Here is a 22,355-nt window from a genome sequence, read left to right as displayed (position 1 = left end):
AAAATGTAACTTAAAAAACCCCCTATCCATCAACAAACCGAAAAATAACATTTGGCAATCCCTTTTCCCCTTGTTTTTTTCCCCCCCCCCCCCCTCTCCCTTCCGTGCAGTCGAGGCTCACTGGTTGATGATGTTTCGCGCCGTGGAACAGAACACGTGAAACTAGCAGACAAACTCTCGAACCTCAACGACTTGATCTCGCCTGAAGGTCGACCTGCAAACTGGTCCGTTGCACGAATCCAGGTTCGTCTTCTTCCTTCCGTCTTCCTTTCCCTTCTCTGTCCCTGCTATTCCTTCCTGTGCTGATGGCGGAATCTCCTCGCGTCGACCCGCTGTAGGAGTATTTCGTTTGGAGCAAAAAAGTAACGGATCAATGTATCTCAGTGAACCCGGGTCTAGGCGAGGAATTGGATAAGTTGTATAAAGAGGGAACGTTTGAAGCCGAGGGAAAAGAATGGAAATGTCATCCTGACTATCATGGTTGAGCAAACTCGCAATCTTGAGGGATTGATCCGAGTCCCAAGCCGTTCGTTCGGACGTTGCGAGAGAGGCAACGTTGTTGGAATGCAGGCGGGAAAGCAGAAACAGGTTGCAGGAGAATGACAGTGACAGAGAGAAAGAGAGAGACAGAGATAACACAGGGTAGCAATATAAACGAGAAAAGTTGAGTCGACTCGGTCGAGACCGAAAAGAAAGTCGAAAAGAGAGACGAGTAAGAGGGTGAAACTTTACGACAACCAGACCACGAGACACGAGAAACATCAAAGAGAGGTAGGGAGACAATCTATGGAAGAAAACAGCGAAACGAAAAACGCAAGTCTAAAAAAGGGGGAAATGAAAATCGAAGAACGACGAGGAGAGTCGAGTGAGAAAGGATGGACGGCGGCGTGGTTATGCTACATCCCTCCTATTAGGACTCGCTTCGAGTTCTCCAACGACACCGATCAAACAAGTTACATCACTGTTTCACCATTGTCCAAGACAATCAGTTTTCTTCTCCCCCTCGAAACCTCGTGTGAGGCGAAAGATGTTGTAGCTGGGCTTTGGGACTCACTCTTTCTTCCCACCAGCGTAATACAATCCCTCCTCTACCGCTCTATTCTGAAACGGACTCGCAACCGCTCGAGGATCGTCATAGACTGATTTCGCGCGGTAACAGAGCGTTTCGGAAACGAGTTGAGGCGAGAACTTGTTCAATGTGTATCGAGGAGTCGTCGAAGTCGAACTTGAGTTTGTAGAAGAGGAGGAGACGGGAGAGGGAGAAGGGGAGGGCGAGACGGAAACGAATCGAAGGATTTCTTCGAGGAGGTCATCGGAGAAGACATTATCGACCAATCCATCCGAGGCGAGTAGAACTGCAGCATCTCAACTGCGTCAGGTTTCTTCTCCCACATACAAAGCAATGTAAAGGAAGAGAAACTGACCAATATCGTCCTTTTTAACCTTTACCATAAACCTCTGCGCATCTTTCCCGGGAGTATCTTTCGAATTCGTCCCTGCTTGAAAGGGGAAATTGAAACTATGTTGTTGTTCCTCCGATCGGAAAATATAATCGTTATCTCGAATGACGCAACAGTAACAATCTCCGAGGTTCGCGAGGTGAAGTTCGTCGTTGCGGAGGACGGCGAGGAGCGCTGTGGAGGATCCGATGATACCCTGTTAGCCATACGAGAGAGTGGGTTAGCAAAAAGCAGCAAGGGACAAAGGGAAGGGAGACGAGGGAGGCAGGGAACGAACCTCGTCTTTCGATTCACGAAGACATTGTTCGAAAGCTCGTTGCATCACTTCGACCGGATCGACTTGATAGTATTGTAAGAACATTTCATCGTCGATATTCTCGTATCTCGCCAATTCAGCCGAACAGTCTGTTTTCAGAAACTCGAAAATTTCTGTCAGCGTAGCTCTTTCTCGAACTCCTCTTCCGCCTCTATACGCCGTATCAACGCCACTGCCCTCTCAAGAGAAGGGAGGAACAGGGAGAGGGATGATGAAGAACTCACGATGCATAAACTTTCTAGCCCATCTCGCCGGATTCGCCCCTGCATGTCCACTCCATCCCCCTACTCCATCCGCGACTCCCAAACTATCATTCCTCAAGAAATACGCATCCTCCCCTACACTGACACTCAAATGATGTTCCCCTCCTCCCTCTCCATCTTCTCCCGCTGCTGAAGGTGCATTTTCGAGTAATTTCTCTTTCCCTTTGCGGGTTGATTGAGGGTTGTTTTTAGGGATACCGTAGGCACCGTTCCGGAATACTAGGTTACCCCGGAAAGGGGTCGCGAGGGAAGAGGAACCGAAGAAAGAGGGGAGGACGTGGGAAGGGATTCGGGACGAGTTATTCGACGAGGAAGCGGGGCCGAAGAGGAGGGATTTCGAGGTCGATTGAGTAGTCAAAGTCGATGAAGAGGTAGAGGAGGAGGAATGAGAGGAGGAGGAAGAAGTGAGAGGTGGGGTATGAAGTAAAACGTCTGATTCACCATTCTCTGATCCTCCTCCTCCTGCAGCGTGGTGAGTCGACGTGAGAGACGAGTGGTGTTTCCCTGAAGGTCCGGGAGAAGAAGAGGAAGTAGGCGGAGGAGAGTGAGGAGGAGAGGGGATTCCCGAAGCGGGGGAACTTGGACAAGGGGAACAAGAAGAGGGAGAGACGGAAGCGACTCGAGATTGCGAACTACTAGTCGAGAAGTGATTCCTTGGTCCATCTTTCTGGTAGCTCGTGTGGAATCCAGTCGTGCTTCCTCGTTGTAAGGGTGAATCGGTTGATCTCGGTTGAGCAGTTGAAACCGGTCTCCTCTGTCTGACTACGACGCAACTCCCACTCGTAGTCGATGAGTTGCTGGCCTTTGCCGTGGCTCCTACGACATATCTCCTGATTCGTTGTTGATGGTGTTGGCTCGAACTCGACGAGGAAGAAGACGAGGATTGAGCCGCCGCTCGAGAGATCTGAGAGAATGATAAGGACGATGGGAGGAGTGATTTAGGCGATTTACTCATACCCACTCACTGCCGAATCGAGTGTAGGTGAGAGGGGTGAGAGGGGTGAGAGAGGGAGAAGGGGCGCCAAGTGAAAAAAACAGGAGTTCGATTCGACGCGATGCGATAGGTGGTAGGCTGAAGGGTGTACTCTTAGTCGCGTTGTATTTGATGGTGTCGGTGAATGATCGGGAGCTGCGTAGTGATGTCGAGAAAGGGAAGCCGTCACGGCCGAACGAGCGTCGATCAAGAAACCGATTCCGATGCTCTTTTGCTCTCTTCCTCTACCTCGACCACCAGTAATCTCGCCCATACATACAGCTACAGTCTAGGCTAAGAGCTCCCTCGCCAACATCGAGTCGCTCGCTAGCTCCCTCTTCACTCTCCCCCCTCGATCGTCCCTCAACATCATCAGCAACAGCATCCTCCCTCATCTCTGCATCTCTCCATGGCTCCCCCTAGCTCCTCAAGGGCTTCGTCTCGATCCCGTCCGTCCTCCTTGAAAGAAACGACCTCGCTACTGCGACCAAATTCGTCGACTTCGAATTTCAATAATTCCAATAATTCCCTCACCGAACCCTCCTCCTCGGAACGGTTCCAGTTCGATTCAGATCAAGAATCGAACGTCTCGTTTCCGACGAAACAGAACGTTGAGGAATTGGTCAAGAAGAATGGGAAGAAGAAAGATTATGGTTCTCTCACTCCGACTAGTCAAACTCGCGAGGAACAAGGTTCGTTCCCCCTCCTTTTGAGTACTGTTTCGCCCTGTACTGATGAGGGATGGAGTGCGGACCTAGCGTTCGCGACTCTCCCGGCTCGTCTCAGTCGAGCCGCTTCGTTAGATAGGAAACGTTCGATGAACCTTCAAGCGTCGAAACCTCCTACAACGTGGCAGAAATACCAACGACGAGCACAGTACTACGTGCCGATCTTGAATTGGCTACCTAGGTACGATACGAAGAAGTTGATGGGTGATACCGTCGCAGCTTTGACCGTCAGTTCCTCCTTTTTCCACATCTGCCTTTCTGTCTCGAGTACTGATGCGACTAGGACGAGTTGAGTAGATCACTTCGATGATCGTCCCACAAGCCATGTCTTATTCTACCAACCTCGTCCGTTCGAACCCCATTCACGGACTCTTCGGAGTTTCGATCCCTGCGCTCGTTTACTCGGTTTTCGGAACTTGTCGACAACTCTCCGTTGGACCCGAAGCCGCATTGAGTTTGATCATGGGAGAAGTTATCGCGAAGATGATCGAAGGGGAAGAACATGCTCATATGGGGGGAGGGAAAATGAGTGAGCAAGAAAAAGGCAGGTTTACAATGGTTGTTACGAGTTTCATCGTCTTCGAGGCAGGGGCAATCTCGTTCTTGTGAGTCGGATTGCCGTTCATGAGTTCGGAGACGATACTTATGCAGTACTTCCCCACAGATTGGGTTTCCTGAGATTAGGATTCCTCGATGCAGTTCTTTCTCGAGTTCGTCCCTCTCTCCCTTCTCCCTTCACTTCCTCTACTAACACTCTTCTCGTAGGCCTTAATGCGAGGATTCATCACAGCAGTCGGACTCGTCATCCTTATCTCGCAAACGATCTCGATCCTTGGACTCGATTCCCTCCTCTCCCAAACTCACGGCGCCTCGTCTTCCGTTCCCGAAAAACTCGTGTTCCTCTTCACCCACTTGGGTCACACTCATCGATTAACGGTGATCGTCAGTGCAGTGGCGGCGGGGATTCTGATTGGGATGAAGGTGGTCAAGGGGAAATTGAGGGAGAGGAAGGGTTGGAGATGGATAAGATTCGTTCCCGAGGTTTTGCTCGTAGTTATTGGGGCGACTGGTGAGTCACTCCCGTTCCATCCCATTCTCGTTGCTCCACATGAGACGAGGAAGGGTGGACTCGAATTGCAAACTCACGAAATTTTCTCGATTCGCGCGAAACAGTTCTCAGTCACGTTTTCGAATGGCATACCCAAGGACTCGAAACCCTCGGGAAGATCTCCCCTTCGGCAGGAAAGATTCGTTGGCCGTTCAGTGAACCTCAGGGAACGGGGAAAGGGAAAACTCATTATCTCGATTACGCTCATCGAACGATTGGAACTGCTGCTGTTATTGCGATCCTCGGGTTCCTGGTACGTCTCTCTCGAGATCAACTGGCTCATGATGAAGGTGCTGATCCAGTGGGCGAGATGTGTAGGATTCGATCGTAGCGGCGAAGGATATGGCTTCTAAATTCGATTACCCTATCTCGTCCGTTGTTTCTTCTCCTTCTCGATTCGTCGCTTCTACTGACTCTCCTCCAACGTACCTGCAGGCCCAACCGCGAGTTAACCGCCCTCGGACTGTCCAACCTTCTCTCCTCTTTCCTCTCCGGTACTCTACCCGGTTTCGGTTCCATCACCCGAACGAAACTTGCCGCGTCAACGGGAGCCGTCACTCAATTCGCGAGCTTCTTGACTGGTGCTTTCACCCTCGCCGTTTCGTTTGGATTGTTGGGATTGTTGAAGGATTTACCGAAATGTATTTTGGCGGTTATCGTTGGAGTTGTCGTGTTTTCGATTTTGGAGGAAGCTCCTGCGGATATCAAGGTCAGTCTATCTCGAGTGATCATCGAGGTATGATGAGCGAGGACTGACGAAGTCGTTTGAGTAGTTTTACTGGAGAATGAAAGCTGTAACTGAAGGGTTCTTGATGCTGTTCACTTTCTTCCTCTCTTTACTCGTCTCCGTCGAGGTACGCTCCCTTCTCTGCTCTTCCTCTCGCAATAGGACTAACTCGCTCGCTCGCTTCTTCAGGTCGGAATCATCACCTCACTCTGTCTCTCGATGGTACTCTGCATCAAACAATCGACAATAACCCACATCAAGATCCTCGGTCGAGTACCCGGCACGAACTCCTTCTCTGCGCTCCAAGACGGTCCCGACGAAGAAGATTCCACTGCCGATCACGACTACTCAAACTCTCTCGATCTATTCCAACCTTCCGCTTCAAACATTCAACAAGGATCCTCTGGTCAAGGAGTTCAAGAAGAGTTACCTGGAATCCTCGTAATCAAGTTGAGGGACAATTCGTTACATTTCGCGAATACTTCGGCGTTGAAGGAGAGGTTGAGGAGGTTGGAGAAATACGGACCGGAACGAAGTCACCCGGCAGACGAGCCGAGAAGGAGTGAGGCGAGCGTCGTCGTGTTCGAGATGAAAGATGTTGTGGGAGTCGATCCGGGTGCCGCGATGGTCTTGGAGGAGGTCGTCAAGAGTTATGGAGATCGAGATGTACTTGTGAGTGTTCCGAGTTCGTCAATTCTGAGAGTCTTCTCGGGTGTTGACAGCCGGGTCCTCCACGTGTAGATTTATTGGGTTCAACCTCAACCCGCTGTATTGACCGTTCTCAAGAAAGCTGGAATCCTCGAAGCATCAGGAGGAGGTGAGCTTACTTTCTCTCCCTCTCCTTGTCCCCTCGACGGGCTCGAAGCTGATCGAATCGTGTCACCGTAGATGAGCACCTCCAACCGAGCGTGTCAAAAGCTCTAGAGATTGTCGAAGAACGAATGAAAGATGTCAGCCTGCGACAAGGAGCGGGCGAGGAACGGAATAGAGATGAAAATGTCTAGTTTGTAATAGTAAAGCCTTGTTGTTATCTATTTGAGATCAGTTTGGTTCCTCTTCCGGGCGTTCGCGGTTGTCAGAGGAGGATTCGAGCGAGCGAGCGAGTTTGGATGATGAGTCTCTTTGGTTCTGCGTCTCTTGCTCGGGTGCGTCTAACGCTTTCAATCTGTCGATCCGGATGTGTCCTCCTCAACGTCATGATATGTTCAGCGCGAGGAAGTGAATCGAAACAGATCGGTCGGAAACTCCGGTCACAAGTCGACGCTTTGACCTCTTCTCTTTCGGGGTTTCGGGGTTTCGGAATGCGATCTTTGCGCTCGCAGCGACTCTTCCACGCGGGCCTCGGATTCTCTTCTTCTCTCACTCTCAACCGACATGCACGCGAAGACTTACAGGGCACCATCACAGCTAGAACGAGCCAAGGAGGCGAACAATCGATACATCATCGAAGCGGAACAGCGGAAACTGGATGTAAGCATCTCCCCTTCTTCTCGGAACATCACCGATTCGACAGACTGATGGAGTCGGGACGCGACTATAGGCAATCAAACATGAGGAGAAACGGATCAGGGAAACCAACCGAATGGAACGAAACATGGCGAAACGAGGACTCCTCGACGTTCCTGCTCCATATGGCTCAATCGGGGGATCACCTTACATTCGAGGAAGATCCCGTTCTTTCGGTGGAATCGGCTCCTCAGCCTATGCGCCTTCGCCTCACTTAGGGGCGAGTTTAGCGCCGCTCGGTGCGAGAATCGGGAGTTACTCCCCTTCGATGCTCGGTGGAGGGTTATCGTCACGTCTCGGAGGAGGCTATGGAGTAAGCGGCGGAAGCCAGTTGGGTGCGATAGAGAGAAGGAGGAGGGAGAACGAGTTGGCGGAATTGAGGGCGAGACGAAACGCTTTAGAGGTAGAAGCCGCTAGACGAGTAAGTGGTGCCGAAGTCTGACGTGAGCTCCTCGGAATATGGGACTCATACTCCGAATCCGAACCATTTGCAGCAACGTACAGCTTCGATGGTAGCTCGAGAACGAGAGGCTCTAGCTCGTAGTCAATATCTCGGTTCTCCTCACTATCACGGATCAGCTCATCTTGGAACGCCCCATATCGGTCAGCATTCGTACGGACATAATCTCGGGGTTCCAGGCACTGGCGGGATTGGAGGTCTTCGTCGAACCCGTTCTTTCGGCTCGGTCCCTCATTCTCATTCTTACGGTGGCTCGTCTCCTCTACTCCATCGTCACCATCACGAGCCACACTACCCGTCCTATCAGCAATCCCACTACTCTCCCAGGATCGGTCATCCATCTCCTTCCCTTCATCCGATTCCGACTACTCCTCGTGTCGTCAACAACTACACCATCTATAACGACCCTCACGACATTCATCACGATCGTTTACCACCAATCGATCCTCACTACGAACACGGCAGGAGGAACGACTTCGTGATCACCGATCTAGAATACGACGAATCCGGTCGACCCATCAGTAAATCCGTCTCCTTCTCTTCCCCTCCCTTCTCCCGTCTCCCTCTGTCTCACGCATTCTGACCTGATACCTCGAGACAGTCTCCGAACTGGGATGGGTCGAAGGTGATTCGTCCCAATGTCACTCGTTCTCAGAAGACGATCGTTTGAACTTTGCGATTTCCGATTTGACGTATCATGCGCAACAGAGAGGAGCGAATGGAGTGTTGGCGGTTGAGACGGGAGAGGATGCCGCGGGGAGAGGGATCGTAATTGTGAGAGGGAGGGCGGTGGTTTTGGGTTGATCGTCGCGATTACTCGGGACAGTTGAGCTTTGATTTGTAACTTTTGTAGCTGTAGCGACTGCTGTAAACTTTGTCCCTGTCTCTATCACGAGGGCGAGTCTGCGAGAACTGACCGAGGAGATCGTGAGGACCTTAAGTTTAATATGACAACACGTTTTCCCTGCTCCGAGGCTCATGTACACGTTCCCTCACTTTCGTCGGCAGTCTAACCGACCATACTTCTCTTCCTCCCTCTCATCCTAACCTCCTCCAACCTCTTCTCGGTTCTCTCCCATTCTCCCTTCTTTCCCCTTTCCCTCGTCACTTTCTCGTATCCTTCCAACACTCGATCGAAATGAGGAACGTGACCAGGGAGGACAGGATGAGTTGACGCGAAGGCTCGTTCGAGAACGTAGAGATCTACGGCACGGTCTTCTGCCATGAGGGAAGCGGAAGATAACCCGAAATCGATTAGAACCTAAAGGGTTGCCGATCGGTAAGCGAGGGAAGACGGGGACAGGGAAGGAGAGGAGGAGGCTTACGATCTCGAATGGTCTTGGAGAGTTGGGTGTCAGTCGAACCATCATGTTTGAAGTGGTTAGATCTCCATGAATGATTTCGGCAATATGCATCTTTGCTATTTCGGCTCCGATTGAACGTAGCATATCATCTGCGATTGACAATCTGTCAGTGTATCTCGTTGCATCAAGGTGGACTTAAGGCCGCGAGAACTGACCTTCCGAGACACCTTTCGCTGTTAACAATTCTGCGATATCCTCCTCCTCTTCCTCCTCTTCTGTTCCCTCGGCCTCGGCTCCCTCTTCTGGTAATCCATCTTCCTCCTGACCTCCCCCTAGCACTTCCCTCACGCTCCACCCCTCGATCCATTCCACTCCAAGCGCACCACTCTTAACATCCACAATTCTCAATCCCGGTACTTTCACCCCTGCTTTCAAACACCTCACTAGAGCTCTCGCTTCCGAAGTTAAACGTTGACGAGTTAATTGCGCATCTAAAGTGGGATGTCGGTAGCGTTTCGGGAATCGATGTTTGACGAGAATTTCTACTTCTTTCGTTGAGCTCATTGAGGGGTATAGAATTGTTCGATACACTTTCTGAGAACAGCACGAGGGCGTTAGGCTACGTAGAGAGGGGAACAGGGAGAGGACTGACGGCTTCGGCACCTTGTTTGATCAAACGGGTAGAGGGATGAGAGAGCATTTCTTCGAGCGGGAGAGTCATCCGTGTAGAGTCTACGGCTGATTTGACTTCTTTCGAGAGGCTTGGCATCTTTGCGCAAGAGTTGTGGAGCGATAGAGATGGGACAGAGAAGTTTCCACCAACTCTTCTTTCTCTTCCTCTCCTCTCACTTGACGGACCCGTTTCCAGCTATACACCTCTCGAGCTACTCGCAAGAACGGTCCAGAATGACGGCCCCTCCAAAAGGTAGCGATCCGAACAACATTTCCCAAAAGAAAGTCAAACAACATCCTCAACCGAAACGAGGTACTTCCCGCAACTCGATCCCTGCTCCCACTGGAGATTTCGCCCTACCTCCCCCAACACCAGAGTACTACGAACAGGATGGATTGAGAAAAGTGAAACCTTATATGTAAACTTTCCCTTCTCTCCCTCTCCTCGAGCTGAATGACGGGTGAAGAGGAGAAACTAATGGGCTGGTGGGAGAGAGAATAGGTTTACGTATCATAGCTGGGCGAAAGAAAGATGGCAAGGTAGAACTTTGATCGATATGTACGCTTCTTCCTTTCTCTTCCTTTCTTCTCGCTTCTTTGCTCTCTCTCCATCGCGTTTAGACTGACATCGGTCAGATCGTGTACAGTTACAGTGAATTTAGGTTCGCATTATCCTTTTATTGACTAAAGCCGAAAGGCTGACGGTCTCCGCTGGCGTGTGTGGAAAATGGTTCTCGCTAATTCGATCGATAGGTTCTTGGTTCAGAGATCGGACTCAGGAATACTATGTCAGTCTCTGGTCCATCTCCTCCTTGTCGACGTGCATATGACTCACTAGACGGCTCTGCTTTGATGGGAGTAGGAATGGGCAATCGAATCAGGTTCGTTTTCATCTTTGTGCTCAGCATTATTCGTTTCGCAGGCGGCTTAGCTGACCACAGAGATGGAGAACACTCATAGGTATTATCGTCGTGAACAACCGAAAAGCCACACCCAATCAAATCATCCAGAACGGGGATCTCATTTCAAACGTAGCTCATCGGTTTGTAACCCGTTTCTTTGCCCCTCGAGATCCATGTACTAACGCTTCAAGTCTCATTTGAAAGACATGAACCACCAGTCGTAGCTGGACCAGTGAAGATCATCTACGATGGACGCCTACCTGGAAACGATGGGAAAACTTTAGTCGTTGAGAAACCTGGATCGATGCCTGTAAGTCCATCTCCACTCACTCTCGCTCTCTTTCCCAGGCGAATCAGTTCAAGCTGATCGTACACTCGAGGCTGTAGATCCATTCGACGGGAAGATATAATTTCAACACGTTGCTCGAGATTCTCAAATACGATTACGATCTCCCAATGGTTCACAGTCCGTCTCCCCCTTCTCTCCTCTCTCCTCTAACGTACCTCGACTGACTCGCGGTACGTTCTCGATCGAGCAGCTTCAAATCGATTAGATCGTTTAACATCAGGAGTCATGATTTGTTCCCTCACTGTCGCAGCCTCGAAAGAGCTAGGAGCCTGGTTCGGAGGTCAACGCGAGACTGGAGTAAAGAAGGAATACGTCGCGAGATGCGTCGGAGAATTCCCAAAGTGAGCGCGATTCACTCTGAGATCCTGAGACGGGAGAAGCTCGGGAACTGAACGTGTTGCGTTGTTCACAGGGCAACGGTTGTGTGTGAGGAACCACTATTGACGTTAGACCGACAGGTTGGGATCAATGTCGTACATCCAGACGGAAGGGTGAGTTTCAAATCTCCTGGCGTTTCGAAAGTTGCGAACGAGCCGATGATGGAGTTCCTCGACATCTTCTGATCTGACTCTTGCAATTTCGCGCCGATAATGTAGGAATCGAAAACTATCTTTGAACGCATGAGTTACGATGAGAAGAGTTATACGAGCGTCGTTCTCTGTGAGCTCATGGTTTCTTGATCGTCTTTCTTCAATCCACAGACTGACACTCTACCCCGTCGCAGGTCGTCCCATCACGGGACGAACACATCAGATCCGAGTACGTTCCCGCTTCGTCATACGAGACTTTGACAGAAGAGCTCACTACCTTTCCGCTCGTCTCTCAGGTTCACTTACAATACCTCGGACACCCAATCGCCAACGATCCAATCTACCAGAACTCCTCAGCTTGGGGCGAATCACGAGGGAAAGGCGGAGTCTACGCCGCCGAATCCCGACGACTTCGAGGCGAATTATTCATGTCCTCCGAACAAGAGAAGCAACGAACGAGTCGAGATGGATACACGAACGTGAAGGAAGGAGAAGAAGGGATCGATCGGAAACAACATGATCTCGAGTTGACGGAAGGAGCTGAGAGGGCGATTCGAGCGCTGAGAGGAGTGAGGGATGAGGCGGATGGATGGGCGAGAGATCGGGATCAGGAAGGGTTGGAAATGGCGAGGAAGTATCAGGAACAAGTAGGAGAGGCCGTCGAGTTGTCGAAGACGACGGAAGAAGGAGATGAGGAGAGTGAGGAAGGAGGGTTCTGTCGGAAATGTTTTACGCCTTTGATTCCGGATCCGAAACCTGAACAACTGTTCATTTGGTTACACGCTATGAGATGTAAGTCACTCTCTCCCCTTTGTCTGGTATCGAACGAGCTGACACTGTTTGCGAAATTGTCAGACACTACGACTGAATGGGATTGGAAGAGTGACTTACCTTATTGGGCTGAACCTACTTATGAAGTACCTTTGTCCTCTATCTTGTCGTAGCGAACTTGTGCGCAGTGATGGAGACAAAGGATTCCAAAGTCTGAGGAAACAAGGTCATCGGCGTTGTGCGAAAGCGCTTGTTCTGCTTTCTCTTCGTCCTTTTTCTCACCCATCTCCGCTTGTCCCCTCGTCCGCCTTTCTTCACTGAGGGAGGAACACCGCCGGCACTCCTCCTTGCCTGCCTGTATCTTCAGACTCGCGACCTCATTCAACCTGTGACTTTTCCGACAAATCTCTCAATCACCCTCGATTCCAAACCAAGGTATCAGATAGTGTCAAGGTAAGCTTATCCTATTTTGTGATCCTCTTGCAGCGTCAGCACAGCTAGATCTGGCTGAGAAGATGGAGAAAACAAACTGCTAAATGATGAAAAGCTCTAGCGAGGCGTCACTGACTCTGAAAGCTCGTTTGACGATATAGAACTACTCTTAGAAGTTCTCTCCACCACTCTATACCCCCAGAACCGGCTTCATCGTGGCGCATTCTCGCCGAGGTTCTCTCCCTAATGTCTCCCCTCTCTCTCGCACGACTCCCCTTCCTCCCCTGACATCGATAACTCCACCAACTTCAATACACAACCTTCCTCCACCTCCTTACCCTGGTCAGCTTCCTCCTCCGATCCGCTCCCGTTCAGTGCCTCAGCTTTATCATCTCGCTCCTCCTTCTGCTGCTGGTTCTTCTCCTCCCTCGAACGAGGCGGTGCGAATAAGTTCGGAAGTACAAGGATGGCCAGCTCCGGCGGATCGGGCGCACGAAGCAACGACGAACCCTCAGCGACCTGTTCGACCGCAAAGAAGTCGAACTTCCTCCTCGACTTCCCTGGGACTCTCCTTTGGCGCTCGTTCGAGGTTACCTTCGTTCGAGGAATCAACATCGATTCACAACGGCTTTGTAGGAGGAGGAGGAACTACGCGGGCGGAATCTTCGGAGGATGAAGGCGAGGCACTCGAGATTCAGGCGTCGGCGAGAGCGCTCAGGAGGAGACAAGTCTCGGAGAACTCGACACTACATCAGAGGCGGATCGCGGTCAACACGGAGGGGAGAATCTTTTCGAGGACGAGAAGTGCGGAAGGAACGAGTTCTCAATCGGTAAGGACTTCCGGCCGAATTCAACGAGAGAAGACCCGCTGACGTCTTACCATCACAGGCTGCCAATACGTCGAGCTCGTCTACATCTCCAACTCGATCTCGATCTCGGATATGGACCCCTCTCTTCTTCCTCCTCAATTTCCTCTCTATGATTCCCTCCCTCATCGGTTTCCTCTACTCCGCCCATCGATTCTACACGACTCCTCGACTCGTCACCTCTGGAGAATCGTCAGGAATCACCTATTCGAGAAGCACGAAACTCGATTGGTTCGTTTCGGGAATGTGGGCTCTCGCTTGCGCTTACTTCACGCATTCACTCGCAAGAGGACTCTTGAAGAGATGGCTCGTCTACTATCCGGTCGGTCCGACGATCGTGAGGGTGCTCAGTCTTCAAGCAATTTGTTGGCCTCTCACTCTCACGACTCATCGAGTTCTTTCGTTCGATCAACCCGTCGCGGCTTGGTTCGTCTGTGCTACTACTGCCGCGATCTCTGTAGGTTCCCCATCCGCTCATTCTACATATCTCACGCCAAGCTAATGAGTGCTCTTGCTTGCAGAACGTGATTCAATCTTGGGTCACGAGTAACATCGTCGAACGAAAAGATCGTCGAGGTCAACCTAGCTGGAAATTCGTCTCCTCAGCAATTACGGCCGTCCTCGGACCAGGGATCCGAACCGACAAGTATCGAAAAGGGGAGAGAGTTCTGAGTTGGAAACGAGTCTTGTGGGGGACGGTCTTACCTTTCGCAGTGCTGGGATGGGCGACGACGAACGCACTCTTGTGGCAGCAATTCGTTGCGAGGTATAAAGGAGGAGGAGGAATCGATCTAGGTCCTCCGGTACTCAACACGACTAGCTCAATCTTCCCTTCTCGTATCTCGACTCTCTCGACACCAGCATCAACCAACGAGATCCGTATCCTCCTTCTCGTCTCTTCTTCCTGGTCAGAACAATCTCGAATCAATCGACAAACTTTCCGCGAAACTTCCCTCGAACTCTTTACTCGTTCTTCGACGACTTCCTCCGTTTCGCTCGATCATCGCTTCATTCTCGGCACTGCACCTTCTCCCCAATCTGCGAGCAAGTCTGGACCTCGACTCGAGGAAGAAGCTACGACTTACGGAGACCTTCTACTCGTTCCCGCTCGAGACTCTGAGGAAGAATCGACGGCGAAAGCGTACGAGGGATGGAGGTGGGCTCGAGAGTTGGACGTTCATTATGTGATCAAGACGGAAGATGATGCATTCGTGAGGCTTGATGTTATCGCGAAGGAGCTGGTCAAACTGGGGAAGAAAGCTGAGTACTGGCGAGGCTTTGCTTATTGGTTCGTGATCTTCTCCTGCCGCATCCACGTATCTCGGCTCACCTAATATCGTACCGGACAGGGTTATGCCCGTCCTTCCTCAAAGCGAACCCAGCTACGACTTGGCTCAGTACCCTCCTTACACCGACTCTACCCTTCACATTCTCTCTCACGACCTCATCTCTCTCATCGCTCCAACCTCCTCAGCGTCTCGTCGTATAACTCGAAATGAAGACCAGTCTCTCGGCGTCTGGCTCTTTCCTTCCGGTATTCGACCTCTCCACGATCATCGAATCCAGCACGGACAGGTCTGCGAGAACGACTTGATCGCGAAACGATTCGGACGTAAGAAAGACTCGTCGAATGAAGCGAAAGAGATGTATCGAAACATCGTCGAAGGTCGAAAACTGTGCGAGGGGATCGCGCAAAGATGGTGCGGAGTCTGTTACGCGTCGTGTCGGAAACGAGATTATCATTGGAAGGATGCTGGGATCGTATGCGACGAGATCAAGGGGGCGACTGTATCGAACTCGAAGCTGGATCTCTCGCCCGTCAAAGTCGTATCGAAGTCACCTCGGATTATCGGTTCTCCCCAAAATCCTTGGATCGTTCCCGGCGTTCTATCCTACCACTCATCTCCGTATTCCACGAGCGACGACTGGCATCTCCTCAAACTGATTGTCTGGACGGAACCCTCCTCAGCATTCAATGATCGACACTTCTCAGCTCTCGAAACGATTTTCGTAAGTGAACCGAGAGCCGTCGTCCTCATCTTCTCGACCACCCTCGACGATACCTCTTTCGATCACTATCGGGACATGGGATATACGATACACGTCGTCAAGGTTGGAAAAGAGGAAATGCTGGAGAGGGAATGGTTTGTCGGTCGAGAAAGCGAGCGGTGGATCCGAGATTGGGACAAATGGAAAGACGGACCGAATTTGTGAGACTACTCGAAGATCAGCGAAGTGGAGGATGAGCTGACTTTTGGTTCGAGACACTCTCACAGCAATTCGCATCTGGCCGACTATCTTCGCTACCTCTTTCTGTTCAAATTTGGTGGTACTTGTGAGTCTGACCACCTCTCATCCATCCAGAGAGCGTAAGGAACTGATTCGATAGTGTCCAGCGATCGACCTCGACGCTCTCTGGATTCGTTCTCCTCCCCACTCGAATCTCGAATTCGTCGGCACCGATCGATCGACCTCAGCTTCTGACGAGAGCTGGACTCTCGACGAAGACGGTACATACCTCTCGAACCGAGTGATTCGAGTCAAGAGCGGGTGGACGCTATTCCAAGAAGTGCTCGAATCGACGTTCTCCCCTCGATACTCGCCAGATTGTTTAGAATGTACCGGTTCCAGAGCTCTCACAATCGCGTACCAACCTCGTCGACACCAACTCGAGATGAATGGACTCACCCTCTTACCTCCTCACGTCTTATACCCTCGCTCTTGGATCGACTCTCACGAACTCGTCATATCTCTTCCTCCTGGTCAAGCACTCGAACGACTCGCCGAGTGGAACGAAACTTGGTCGATTCATCTTTTTAGCAAGATGACGAGTCAACTACCGATACAACGGGACAGTATCGCCGCGAAAGTCATCGATTCTTTCTCGCTTCAAGCTCACTCGGACGGGACTGTCGACAAGGCCGGCGCGAAGTTCGAACTGAGGTATCTTCAAGCGTATCGGTATCAAAATCGACTCGCGCTCGTTCAGGAAGAGGTCGGAAACGTCGAACTATACGGATCACTCGATGGGAAATTGGAAGGGTTCGACCTCATCTTCCTTCGATCTCTCTCCTCCTCCCCGCCAGGTTCATTCCGAGCTAGGATCCGGCTGTCCACTTTGAAAGGTGGACGAATCGATCTGACGTCGACGCGATCAGTCCGAGCGGAAAGAGCAGGAGGAGGAGGAGCTGAAGAGATCGATCTTCGTCTCGAGAAAGCAACGTTGAAGGAGGTCAACACGATCTTATCGTCGATACGATATCTCTCGCCGGAACAGGGCAACGTCGAGACGGACGAGCTAGGGATCGAGGTGGAAATCGGAAAGGAAATAATCAGTGGTAAAATTGTTTTTAGATTATTGTGAATTGTTATAGACACTTCTTACGCGTGAACAATACACTCAGAACCTCTGTCGCATGTCGTTCTTGTCGAGGAGAGTTGGCTGCGAAAGTTTTGACCGTTCGCGAACGACCACTTTCTCCAAGATCCTCACCTCGCCGACACGTCAACTTTCGACAACGACTATCCGCATCGGCTGATCTTCACCAGAGACCTCGTGGTATCCAGCAAGAGGCACAGAAGCCGTACGCGCACGAGAGGGAATGGATCCAGTGAGTTCATCTCCCCTTCAAAGCCGTCCCTCCTCTCGGCGACGTTCGCCTGTGGTGGACGCGTATCCGTACTGACGAAATAAATCTCTATCACATGCAGTTTGACTCGGATGACGAAGATCTCGCAGTATTCTCCCCGAATTCTCGTCCAGCTCCAGCTCCACCTCGCAACGAAACTTCCTCTCGAACTACCGACAACCCATTCTCGAACACGAGAGGTACTTACGACCCTTATGGACAAAGTCAGAACCCGGCGAGTTACGGAGGAGGGAGAGCTGCGAATCAATTTGGAACGGCAGTCGATGTGAGCAATCAATCTCTGGGAAAGGGAGGATACGATGATTACAATCCATTCTAGTGAGTCTCTGTCCGTCTGTCAGCCCGAGTGACGAAGGCTGACTCGGTCGGGATTGACAGCGACGACGACGAAGATCTCGCAACTTCAGGTTTCGGAACCTCTCAACCTAGTCTCCCCTACGACTCTCGACCTGAATATGGACGGAATGGTGCTTCGTATTCCCACGACGAATCGCTCACTGCGAACGCACAGAAACCCGCTGGATTCGGGCAAGGTCGAATGGGAGAACCGAGTCGAAACATGCTCGATGAAGACGACGAAGAGATCATTCAGGCCAAAGCGAGGTTGGCGGCGATGCAAGCGAAACAAAGTAGACGGAAAGGAGACACGGTACAGAAAGTGTGGGAAGAAGTGAGGCGGATATTAAAGGGAGGACCGAAAGTTTATGAGGGAGAACGAGTCATTCACCTCAATAATCCGACGCTCAATGCCGCGAACAAGTATTCGAACAATTCAATCTCGACGAGCAAGTACAACTTCGTCACGTTCTTGCCGAAGTTCCTCGCAGGTGCGTTTTCCCTTTTTCTCTCTCCTACTTTTCGTGTGAAAGTTCCGCTTATTCTCTCGGGCAACAGAGCAATTCTCGAAATACGCCAACATCTTCTTCCTCTTCACCGCTTGTATCCAACAAATCCCAAACGTCTCGCCAACAAATCGTTACACGACTATTCTTCCCCTCGGAATCGTTCTCATCGTTGCTGCTTTGAAAGAAGCGAAAGAAGATATTAAACGACACCAATCTGACGCCGACCTGAATACTCGGAAAGCGAAAGTACTCGAAGGCTCTTCGTTCGTCGACAAACCCTGGAGGAGTATCAGAGTCGGAGATATAGTCAGAGTCGAATCGAACGAGTCGTTCCCAGCAGATCTCGTCATCCTGAGTAGCAGTGAACCGGAAGGGTTGTGCTATATTGAAACGAGTAATCTTGATGGGTGAGTTTCGGGGTTCCCTTCTCTCTCAAGCCTGCGAGTCTCTCTCGTTTGTGCTAACCCTTCTTTACCAATAGTGAAACGAACTTGAAGATCAAACAAGCACATTCATCAACTGCGAATCTCTTATCTCCGGCTGCAATCTCCCAAATTTCAGGCCAACTTCGATCCGAACAACCCAACAACTCGCTCTACACTTTCGAGGCGACGTTGTCGATGTCTTCAGCTGGACTAGGGACATCGTCGAAGGATCTACCGCTCGGTCCCGATCAGATCTTGTTACGAGGAGCTCAACTACGAAACACGGCTTGGTTGTACGGAATCGTGATTTTCACAGGTCACGAAACCAAACTTATGCGTAACGCTACGTGAGTTTCGGAGCTTATCTTTAGCAATATACTCCATAGCTAAGTAGGTATCGGAACCACGAACAGAGCTGCACCGATCAAACGAACGGCGATGGAAAGAATGGTCAACGTTCAAATCCTCTTCCTCCTCGGAATCCTCCTCGCCCTCTCGATCGGGTGCGCGATCGGAGCGACCGTCCGAAACCGAGTCTACGCAGATCAGATGTGGTACCTTTACTTTAACGCTGATGCGAACGCCGTCAGTGCCGGAAGTTTCATCAAGGATGTTTTGACTTTCATTCTCACTTTGAACAATTTGATCCCGATCTCGTAAGTTTCTCGCTGCGCTCATTCCATGTACTGATAAGGCTGACAATTGCGCTTCCTTAGCCTCATCGTCACGATGGAAGTCGTCAAGTTCCAACAAGCGGCTTTCATCAATTCCGATCTCGGTGAGCAAGACCCGTCAACTGCTGACTTTGGCTCGGGACTGACCTCGAAAGAACTCTCATTCGCCCAGATATGTACTACGCGGCGACCGATACACCAGCTCTCTGTCGAACATCCTCTCTCGTCGAAGAACTCGGACAAATCGAATACATTTTCAGCGACAAGACGGGAACCCTCACCTGCAACCAAATGGAGTTTCGACAATGTTCGATCGGAGGAGTACCCTATTCCGATCTCGTCGAAGAAGCGAAAAAGGGAGAAGTGTTTTCGTTTTCGGAGTTGAGGGAAACTTTGTCGCAGGGAGGGAAGAACGCGGCGATCATCGACGAGTTCTTGACGTTACTCGCTACTTGTCATACGGTCATTCCGGAAATGAAGGATGAGAAGATCGTTTATCAGGCGAGTAGTCCCGATGAAGCGGCTCTCGTTAGCGGAGCGGATGTTCTCGGTTACACGTTCAAGGTGAGTCAACCTCTCTGCCTCTCGCGCTCTCGCTCGCTGATTCGGAGTGTACGCGTGTGTAGACCCGGAAACCTCAATCAGTTTTCGTCGAAATCAATGGCCGCGAGAAAGAATACCAAGTCCTCAACATTCTCGAATTCAACTCGACGAGAAAACGAATGTCGTCAATCATCCGTACTCCCGAAGGCAAGATCAAGCTGTACTGCAAAGGCGCCGACACCGTCATTTTCGAACGACTCGCAGCTGAAGGTCAAGTTTTCAACGAGACCACTTCGAACCATCTCGAGGTGAGCTTATCTTCCGTGTCGTCCTGTCGTCCATAAAGACGAGCTAACCGTAAGGATTCTACAGGAATACGCCACGGAAGGACTTCGAACGCTTTGCATCGCGATGCGAGAAATCCCCGAAGAAGAATACAAGAAATGGGTCACTATCTACGACCGAGCTGCCGCGACGATCAACGGACGAACGGAAGCGCTCGACAAAGCTTCGGAGATCATCGAACGAGACTTGTTCCTTCTCGGAGCGACTGCGATTGAGGACAAGTTACAGGACGGAGTACCCGATACGATCTACACTCTACAACAAGCCGGAATCAAGATCTGGGTGTTGACGGGAGACCGACAAGAGACGGCTATCAACATCGGGTTGTCGTGTCGATTGATCTCGGAATCGATGAGTTTGGTTCGTCTTCTCTCTTGCTCTGTTATCTGACTGTCTGAGACTGACCGCGCAAGTTCCTATAGGTCATTGTGAACGAGGAGAATGCTCTCGACACGCGAGACTTCTTGACGAAGCGGTTGGAAGCGGTGAAGAACTCTCGAAGTGCTGGCGACTTCGAAGAACTCGCTCTTGTTATCGGTGAGCCCTCGCCCAAGCCCTGCCGTGTTTGAGCCCCTCGCTGACTCTGCTCGACTAATCAGACGGAAAGAGTCTGTCATTTGCACTCGAGAAAGATCTCTCGAAAACTTTCCTCGAACTGGCGGTCATGTGCAAAGCGGTCGTCTGCTGTGAGCTCACATGTCTCTTCTCATCACTAGCTACTCCTTACTGACATGGCTCTCCATAGGCCGAGTCTCGCCCCTTCAGAAAGCGCTCGTCGTCAAACTCGTCAAGAAGAACTTAAAAGCGATCTTGCTAGCGATCGGAGACGGTGCAAACGATGTTAGCATGATTCAAGCGGCTCACGTCGGAGTCGGTATCTCTGGAGTTGAAGGTCTTCAAGCGGCGAGGTCTGCCGACGTCGCTATCAGTCAATTCCGCTACTTGAAGAAACTGTTGCTCGTTCACGGTACTTGGAGTTATCAACGGTTGAGCAAGCTTATCCTGTATTCGTTCTACAAAAATATCGCTCTTTATATGACTGGATTCTGGGTGAGCTACCTCTCTCTCCTCATCGGGTCGGAACGAGACTGACTCGGCTTTCGTTCAGTTCGCGTTTCAAAACTCCTTCTCGGGTCAAGTTCTCGAAGAAGGCTGGACCCTCACTTTCTACAACGTCGTCTTCACTGTCCTGCCGCCGATCGTCCTCGGAGTCTTTGATCAATTCGTCGGAGCTCGGATGCTCGATCGTTATCCCGAACTCTACAAACTTGGTCAACAGAACAAATTCGTGAGTTCCTCCCTACTTCGTTAGCTCTCCGATGAAGATCTAGATATAGTCTTGGACCTTACAGTTCAGCGTCAGAATATTCTGGCAATGGATCATCAACGCTCTCGTTCACTCATTCGTAAGTCTCATTCCTCCCTCTCGAGATGTCGCTGGGTCTAAGGTTCATTCTCGCGAGCAGGTCATCTACGTCGTGACTGTCGCCATCTTCTGGGACGGTCTCGCTCTCGCTCAAGGCTGGATCGGAGGACAATGGGTTTGGGGAACGACACTTTACCTTTCTGCTCTCCTGACGGTTCTCGCGAAAGCTGCTTTGATTTCAGAGTAAGACACCTTCTCTCACTCAGTAACGAAGCATCCGCTCACTGTAGAACGGCGCGTCTTGCAGCATCTGGACAAAATACACTCTCCTCGCGATTCCCGGTTCTTTCGTTTTCACCATGGGATTCCTACCGCTCTACGCCTGGATCGCACCGATGCTCGGCTTCTCGCGCGAATACACCAATATCGTCGGACGACTATGGTCTTCGCTCGTCTTTTGGCTTACAATTTTCGGTCTCCCGTTCCTTCTCCTCACTCGAGACTTCGCTTGGAAATCGTAAGTTCGACCATTTTTCTGTCAAAATAGACCGAAACTGACTCAACTTCGGTCACTGCCAGGTACAAGCGATTGTTCCGGCCCGAACCTTATCACATCGTTCAAGAGATTCAGAAGTACAACTTGCCGGATTATCGTCCTCGAATGGAGCAGTTCCAGAAGGTGAGCTTCCTCTCCTTCCAGCTTCGTCCCAGTTTTCGAAGCTGACGGTCTTGCTTGCGCCACAGGCAATCAAAAAAGTGCGAGCTGTTCAACGATTGCGTCGAAACAGAGGTTTCGCGTTCTCTCAGTCAGTTCCTTCCCGCTTGACTTTTCTTCGTTCAATGCTCACCTCACTCTCTCATCATTCGCTTTGGCAGAACCGAAGAAGGACAAGAACATCTCATTCGAGCTTACGATACATCGAAAGGTAAACCTTCGGGAACTTGACGACAGACACTATTTCTGTGTCTACTTTTGTACAGTATTCTCTTCTGCCAATAGACAGTTCTTCTCACGCGAAAGTCTCGTGAGTGACTTGTGTGCAACAAAAAGAGAGAAGACTTCGATTCATCAAGCGACAAGAGAGGGCGGAAGGGAGAGAGCTAACTAGGTGTAGCAAGGGGTATAGTCAAGACGATTTG

The 22,355-nt window shown here is 50.8% G+C and overlaps 6 protein-coding genes across 6 annotated transcripts; 4 read left to right on the top strand and 2 right to left on the bottom strand.

The window, feature by feature from the left end:
* Positions 1–891: 891 nt before the first annotated feature.
* Positions 892–2,994, bottom strand: JCM6883_002946 (PP2C family serine/threonine-protein phosphatase; the record flags this gene model as incomplete). The annotated part of the gene is made up of 5 exons (XM_076635405.1): positions 892–961; positions 1,055–1,355; positions 1,425–1,656; positions 1,738–1,865; positions 2,001–2,994. 5 exons carry the CDS (start codon positions 2,992–2,994, stop codon positions 892–894), a joined length of 1,725 nt encoding a protein of 574 aa, XP_076484621.1.
* A 427-nt stretch (positions 2,995–3,421) lies between these two features.
* JCM6883_002945 (uncharacterized protein) lies at positions 3,422–6,579 on the top strand (the record flags this gene model as incomplete). The annotated part of the gene is made up of 12 exons (XM_076635404.1): positions 3,422–3,704; positions 3,771–3,967; positions 4,038–4,345; positions 4,405–4,450; positions 4,506–4,809; positions 4,914–5,101; positions 5,167–5,219; positions 5,284–5,557; positions 5,622–5,702; positions 5,765–6,247; positions 6,317–6,392; positions 6,464–6,579. The coding sequence occupies 12 exons, from the start codon at positions 3,422–3,424 to the stop codon at positions 6,577–6,579; spliced, it is 2,409 nt and encodes an 802-aa protein (XP_076484620.1).
* Positions 6,580–6,949: 370 nt separating this feature from the next.
* On the top strand, positions 6,950–8,345 carry JCM6883_002944 (uncharacterized protein; the record flags this gene model as incomplete). The annotated part of the gene is made up of 4 exons (XM_076635403.1): positions 6,950–7,045; positions 7,116–7,502; positions 7,576–8,062; positions 8,143–8,345. The coding sequence occupies 4 exons, from the start codon at positions 6,950–6,952 to the stop codon at positions 8,343–8,345; spliced, it is 1,173 nt and encodes a 390-aa protein (XP_076484619.1).
* A 205-nt stretch (positions 8,346–8,550) lies between these two features.
* BUD32 (serine/threonine protein kinase BUD32) lies at positions 8,551–9,614 on the bottom strand (the record flags this gene model as incomplete). The annotated part of the gene is made up of 4 exons (XM_076635402.1): positions 8,551–8,802; positions 8,867–8,994; positions 9,061–9,439; positions 9,498–9,614. 4 exons carry the CDS (start codon positions 9,612–9,614, stop codon positions 8,551–8,553), a joined length of 876 nt encoding a protein of 291 aa, XP_076484618.1.
* A 137-nt stretch (positions 9,615–9,751) lies between these two features.
* JCM6883_002942 (pseudouridine synthase family protein) lies at positions 9,752–12,242 on the top strand (the record flags this gene model as incomplete). Its single annotated transcript, XM_076635401.1, has 14 exons — positions 9,752–9,936; positions 10,020–10,076; positions 10,165–10,179; positions 10,284–10,305; positions 10,380–10,398; positions 10,478–10,559; positions 10,624–10,729; positions 10,807–10,885; positions 10,959–11,109; positions 11,181–11,259; positions 11,365–11,428; positions 11,493–11,527; positions 11,595–12,090; positions 12,154–12,242. 14 exons carry the CDS (start codon positions 9,752–9,754, stop codon positions 12,240–12,242), a joined length of 1,479 nt encoding a protein of 492 aa, XP_076484617.1.
* A 1,237-nt stretch (positions 12,243–13,479) lies between these two features.
* JCM6883_002941 (uncharacterized protein) lies at positions 13,480–22,161 on the top strand (the record flags this gene model as incomplete). Its single annotated transcript, XM_076635400.1, has 25 exons — positions 13,480–13,824; positions 13,889–14,655; positions 14,717–15,577; positions 15,644–15,702; positions 15,764–16,705; positions 16,935–16,978; positions 17,079–17,335; positions 17,396–17,844; positions 17,912–18,269; positions 18,344–18,634; positions 18,701–18,943; positions 19,004–19,065; positions 19,134–19,525; positions 19,588–19,812; positions 19,877–20,209; positions 20,272–20,386; positions 20,449–20,535; positions 20,595–20,899; positions 20,958–21,137; positions 21,202–21,255; positions 21,316–21,458; positions 21,523–21,732; positions 21,795–21,894; positions 21,960–22,021; positions 22,092–22,161. The coding sequence occupies 25 exons, from the start codon at positions 13,480–13,482 to the stop codon at positions 22,159–22,161; spliced, it is 6,954 nt and encodes a 2,317-aa protein (XP_076484616.1).
* Positions 22,162–22,355: the final 194 nt, after the last annotated feature.

The sequence above is a fragment of the Sporobolomyces salmoneus genome (assembly GCF_050403485.1).
Source record: "Sporobolomyces salmoneus JCM6883 DNA, S_salmoneus_JCM6883_v1_ctg98, whole genome shotgun sequence".
NCBI lineage: Eukaryota > Fungi > Basidiomycota > Microbotryomycetes > Sporidiobolales > Sporidiobolaceae > Sporobolomyces > Sporobolomyces salmoneus.
Note: the sequence above shows the minus strand (reverse complement) of the source record. Positions and strands in the feature narration are given on the sequence as shown.